The sequence below is a fragment of the Crocodylus porosus genome, unplaced genomic scaffold (assembly GCF_001723895.1).
Source record: "Crocodylus porosus isolate Cpor-Errol unplaced genomic scaffold, CroPor_comp1, whole genome shotgun sequence".
Classification (NCBI taxonomy): domain Eukaryota; kingdom Metazoa; phylum Chordata; order Crocodylia; family Crocodylidae; genus Crocodylus; species Crocodylus porosus.
This window is the reverse complement of record NW_017728886.1, coordinates 53,424,589-53,430,933: the sequence shown is the minus strand read 5'-3', so window position 1 is coordinate 53,430,933 and position 6,345 is coordinate 53,424,589. Positions and strand designations below refer to the sequence as shown.

At 36.0% G+C, this 6,345-nt stretch overlaps 1 protein-coding gene across 2 annotated transcripts in view; it reads right to left on the bottom strand.

Moving 5' to 3' along the window:
- Positions 1 to 984: 984 nt before the first annotated feature.
- The window catches only part of AHR (aryl hydrocarbon receptor), a 91,380-nt gene continuing 86,019 nt past the window's right edge, over positions 985 to 6,345 (bottom strand). For both annotated transcript variants that reach the window (XM_019534241.1, XM_019534247.1), the window contains exon 9: positions 985 to 3,829. In XM_019534241.1, the coding sequence (XP_019389786.1) occupies positions 3,674 to 3,829 (156 nt within the window). In that variant the 3' untranslated portion in view covers positions 985 to 3,673. The remainder of the gene's footprint in view (positions 3,830 to 6,345) is intronic.

The window sequence follows — 6,345 nt, the reverse complement described above, 5'->3', positions numbered from 1 at the left end:
CTGAGTGGACTTAATTAGGTGTTTGGTGCAGGAGATGGGCATACTCAGCAGCATAACAGAGTGGGCAAGCAGGGTGCATGGTCCAAGGGGAGGGGCACCAGGGTGGGTGGGGAAGAATGCTTCACCCTGGGGCTACTCACTACAGCCTACCTGGCTGTTTCCTGCCTTGTCTTGCTCTGCCAGAACTTTATGGCTTCAGGAAGCAGAAGCCCAGTGCAAGGCATTCTGGGAATAGTTGTAGAGCTGCAGTGAGGTTTCTGTTGCTTGTGGGGGGAGAACTGACTTATATTTTGCTGCTGAATTCAGCATTTTTTTGGCTTCTGGATATGGGCTTCAGTAGCCAAAAAATGGAATGGAACTCAAACCTAAGAGTAAGGAGGGTTTGCCCAGCGTGCATTTTTTTAATGCCTCTATGCATACATCACTCCTACCAACTGTTAAACCTATGATATATTGCTTAAAATCTACTCTTGTATCTTGTACCTGTATATGCCATGCTGCCAAAGAGCATGAATGAAAATATTGTACCGTACCAATAAACTCTTCAATGGCTAGGGGAATCTTTCACAGCTTAACATGCAGTGGAATGATGACAGCACAAAGACATGCATACTCAAGCTGCCTACTCTGTCTGACTGAACTTCAACCATTAAGTTAACTGCTATTTACATTTAAATACTTTAAAATTTAAATGATTAAACCAGTTACCTCTTTCTGTTTTACTTTGGCAAAAAATATGTACATTTCAGATGCAAATACAGATGCACATGCTGCACCAAACTGTCTACCTGTGTTAGCATTTAACACTTGGGAAATTCTAAAGCTCATAACGATGCAAATACCAATAGTTTATAAAATATATATTTGGTGACAAGCACCCAGTCTTACAAGAAGCATTCATTCTTTCTTTCTTTGTGCTGCCTTTTTTATATTTACACTGCTATAGCGAAATAACATTTTTGTCATGAAAGAATGCATGTCAGCTACATTCAAGTGATTATTTTATTACCATATATTTTGTTTTACAAACTTTCCTGAAATTCAGCAAGAGCACTACAAAGCCATACTCTAGCACAAGAAATGTATTGCATGACATTTGCAGGCATAGCAAATTACAGATAAGAACAGGACAGAAAAAAACAAATTCGGAAAACTTTTACAAAACTGGATAGTAATACTGATTAACACTGAGTTATAATCTTACTTATAACAGAGCTGGAGGGCTAAAAACACAGTAAAAATGCCTGTGCACTTTAACAATGGTTTGGTGCAGATCAAGAGTGCACCAGTAATCGCAGTTTTGTTGTAGGCGTAGGTAACACAGAAAATAAGCTGATATTATGCATATAACAAACCTAACTTGTTTGCAGTAAGGCAGTAAACTAGTAGTACTGCTTCCTTGGCACTTAGTGATAGGACAACAAGTATTTGGTTTAACTAAACTGATAAACAAAATATTTCTATTGATGTAAAATCTACATTATCCCTTTGAACCTTTTAGTTTTACAGTATTTATATAATCATCAAATCCACTCTTAAATGGCACACTGACTAGAAGATGCTTCATATACTAGTTTAAAACAAGACCTTAAATAAATAAAAAACTCAAATGTTAAAATATGATATGGGTCCAGGTGCTAGTTCAAAACTTCTAGTGATGTCTTTTACTGAAAACAAGAAGTCTGACACATTTTAAGGAATTGAATCTCATGTTATAAGCCACTTAATGGGTTTTCCTGAATAACAGCTGTTTATTAATACAGTTATTTCTCTGAAGAAATTTCACATTTAGTAACACTGAGTAAAAGAACTGGTAAAGTCTTACACCTGAAAATTCTATGACAAACTGAAATTTGGTCTAGCAGATCACATTAAATACATTTTCCCTCATGGAAAGTCTATTTTAAAGAAGAATGATTTCAAATTTTCAGTTACTGTCCTTGTATTAAACAATATGAACACCAACCTAGATGGAGCTCTTTTTCTCCTTTTTAACAAACCGTTTACAATACCATTTATATTATACATACCAAACTTAATAAACATTTTTTTCTTTATATATAATGATGTAACACTTTAAAATTAACTGGTTTAAAATATTTTACAAAAGACATCTTTGTTATATATGAACTATACAGCACTCGAGTATGCAATAATTTGAACATATACACATTTTTATATCTCACTTAGACTAGTATTTTGCACCAAACATTGGTGTCTACAACTCTAACAATCCTCAGATAAAAAAAGTTTTCTGCTTTTTTGAAAACAAAAATTACAAAAATCCTTTAATTACAAGGATATCTCACTAAAATCTGAACTAAAATATTTTTGATTATGTATTTTGCACAAAGAACTTTAAAAATGAGTTTACATACATAAAAAGGATAGCTTCTCTCTCTCTAAGAGTGCAATTTATCAGGGACATTAAAACAGCAGACCTCTTCCCCACTGAGACGGTTAAAAATTGCAGCCAATCAAAATGTGACGTGGAGTACATTTTTTTTTTTAAACACAAAAGTAAGCCTCACTATTGTTTGCTATTAAGAGTTCCTTTCCCTTGATTTAAAATGTAACCCTTTTTAATATCCATTTTAATGAAAAGTATTTGCATAGAGCAGCTTTGCATTATTTGTAAAGAACATTTTAAGTGTTTTAACACAAGATAAGGCACATGTTTTTCAGCATTAATATTCTAAAACTAATCCTGAGAAATCATCCCCCACCTTTGAACCCATAGTTCCCTCCCTCCCCAAAATCTGCTTCTTTTCTAACCCTGTTTACCTGAAGAAAAGCAAAATGATAACATAGAATAAGGAACCCTTAGATGGACTCAATTCAGAACATTAAAAACTCTAGATAACAGTTTAAAACTTCTGCAGACACAAACTTAAGTTGAATTTACTAAAAGATGTATTGGGAAAAAAACAAGCAGCAAGTAGCACTGTAGGTGTTACCTAAAAGTTCATGGAATATGGCTAATTAATTTATGGTGAATATTTTTCAGAAACAAGCTCCTTTGAGAAACAAGGTAGCCAAGTTGTGAGGCACTTGAGGTTGACAGTAAAGGAATGCAATGGATCTGTTTTATATAAAACCTAAAACTGCATATCATACCCTTGAATTATGCATTTATTAAAGTGCTAGAACTGGAGACCTAAACCAAAAGAAGTTAAAATATCAAATAAGCAATTAAAGCGCTTAGTATGCAATAAAAGTAACTGCTTTTGATGCTTGTAGATTTAGAGCTTTTTAAACTTTTTTAAAATGAAGTCTGAAAAAAATTCAAGTGTGAAAAGGTTTTCTCCTTGCCATTACAAATAACATTGTCAAAGTGCCCAATTTTTTTCTCAACAATAAAACCATTTGCCTTATCTTATGTTCTACAACATGATGTAGTACGTCCTACATATGTAATCCATATTGTAACACACATTTTCAGTCTGATGGAAATCAGTGCATGTTCACTTCTAGACAAATTATAATTCTAATTCCCACCCTCAGAATGGTAGGTCTTGGATTACCTATCCAAGTGGCAGATAGTGCAACCAACCACAACCTCTCAATATGTATTTTAATCTTTAAAGCCCAACTTCTTTAGCCTGATGACGTTCTTCTTCACAATTCAATCTTCCACCAATACAAAACAACAAATAGGTCAATTAGCTCTAAATTACATAAATTCATTGGATGCCAAGTCTGAGAAGGGCCTGGGTTCTGTGGGATGATGAAGAGGTTGAAGATGCGCAGTAGTCTGTGTGTTACTGATCACATTTAATTGAGGGGGATATGCTTCATTTAAATTTCCTCCATTGAAACCGTTTTGGAACTGGAAAAAAATATTACAGTGGTTAGTATAAAGCAATACCTGTCTTTAAAGAAACCCCTATGACTAAGGTGACCATACATCCGGGTGTGGCCAGGACAATCCAAAATTTTGTAGGCTGTCCTGGCACTTTGTCCAGTTGGTGAAAATGGAAACAAAAGTCCTGGATTGGCACCACCCTGCCTGCACTCCCTGGCCTGGCTCTTTCTGAGCAGCAGCTGGAGGCAGGGGTGTACTGGGCTGGGCACTGCTTCTCTTGCCTGGGGCTGGGGCGAAAGCACTGCTATGAGTGTGCGTATAGCACTGGGCGACCTTGTATTCTGGTGCCCTTTGTCCTCCTGAGCTGGAGGTGGGGCAGGCTGGTCTGGGTACTGCTTCTCCTGTCTGGTGCACAGTGTCCCAGATTTCCTTAAAAATATTATGGTCACCATGCCTATGATATGCTTTGAGATTCACACAGATAGCATTAAAGATCTGTAATCCTAAAACTGCAAAGATTATTATTGCTAAGAGCTGAGGTATACAGGAAAACAAGGTTAAGGTAAGTACTACACAAAACTGGAATTCCTGATGAGTAACCCTTCAAAGAGTTACTTAGGACTCTAAATACTTGAGTCTAATAGTGACTATTGTATTTAATTCATATTCCACAAATGAAAGAGCCATTTAGCAATTCTAAAATTAGTTCTGATGCTGAAGACTTGATTAAACTTTTGAAGTATTCAAATACTGTCAAATGGTAGTTGATTGGTGGGTGCCACTCATGAATAATTCTGAAATCAAATCCCTTTTCTCCAAGGTACTCTGGGAGCCTTTTTTTTTTTTTTTTTTAGTTAAAAGACACTTAAAGAGTTCTTCCTTTTTCTATAAATATATGAATGGCAATGCCATATTTTTAATGGAAAAAAGAAAAACCTTCCATACACTTTAAATCTTCTCAAGAGTAACTCCTTGAGACAGTGAATACTCTCTACAACTGAACATACTGCATTAAGAAACCAAATGGTAAAATCCTGATTCCTGCTCTCAAATGAAATAAAAAGCACTGCAACATTTAGAGAAGTGAAAAGTTATACAAAAATACTGGGGGATCCTAATCCTGCTGAAGTCAAAGGTAGATTTGTTGCTAATTAACAAGTGAAGAATTAGGCATACTGAATGTTCCTACAGATTGGATTCGTAGTGTAATTTTCACTTGTGGAATGCACAGTCCACCTCAAATTTCCTCATCAAGAATGCTACAATTAAAATCCAGCTAAATACCACATGCTGAGTGCAGGTGACTGTTTTCAGCTTCTACAGTACTCCTATAGCCACACAGTCAGTCCACTTTGTAAACTGGAATTTGCTACACCGACTAAAAACCGGAGTTTTCCTTGAATGAATAATGACCATATCTATCTGACAAAGCCAAATAAACCAAATGGCTGTCATCAGTCTTGAAAATTGCTGAAATGCATTTTATCTTTAAATACACTTTACTTGTGGGATTATGTCAATCAGCTGATGAATATTTCCTGTACAAAACTGTGCTTCACTTATAGAAAGAAAATAAAGCAAACAAATAAAAAAATCCCCTCAATTCTTTGTAAAGAGGCCTCATATAAGCTTTTAAGTAAAGCCATAAACTACTCAATATACAAATTAGGCAGATCTTTGGAAATTGCTTTTTTAGCTAAGACTGTTATTGAGATTTGATGGTAAGTCTGCATTTATTTTTTATTCTAATGGCTACAGACAGCAGCTGCAGATTCAGCTTTTTAATGCAAAAAATGACAATTCCTTTTGAGAGCACTTATACCATTGATCTATTATTCCAGCTAGAGAAGGGAAAATTCTCCTGGGTCACTTTCCTTTTCCTCGGTATTTTCCTTTATGTTTCTCTGTTGATGTGATTAATTTTCCATGTTTGGACAGGTCTGTCAGATTTATCTGAACAGGTAAAAATAACTAGTTTGGGTGGAGAAAGATGAAGAAGAGACAACCAAAGCGGTACTGATCAGACATAACTTCTGGAACCACTATCAAAAGTTAGGACGCAACTTTTTGTAAACATATATTTTGGTTCAAACAGTAATAAAGGAAGCTCTATGGTTGTGCAAGAGCTAATCAGACTTCTCTTTTGCCTTATAATCCATGAGTAATATAAGCATGGAAGGATAAAAAAAAAACAAAACAAAAAAACAACAACCATGACTCTCAACCTCAGATGAATTTTACCTGCTTTACTTTAACAATCAAAAAAAGGGAGGAGGGATGACCCGGGAAACTACAGGCCAGTTAGTCTTACCTCGATCCTAAGCTGTTCGAGAAAATTATTCTGGCACACATACATGAGGGGCCAGCAGGGGACTGCATGCTTAGGGGCAACCAGCATGGGTTTATCAGTGGCAGGTCCTGTTAGACCAACCTGGTGGCCTTTTACGATCAGATCACCAAATCATTAGATGCAGGGGTAGCAGTGGACATAGTCTTCCTGGACTTCCGGAAGGCTTTTGACACTGTCTCTCACCCCGTTC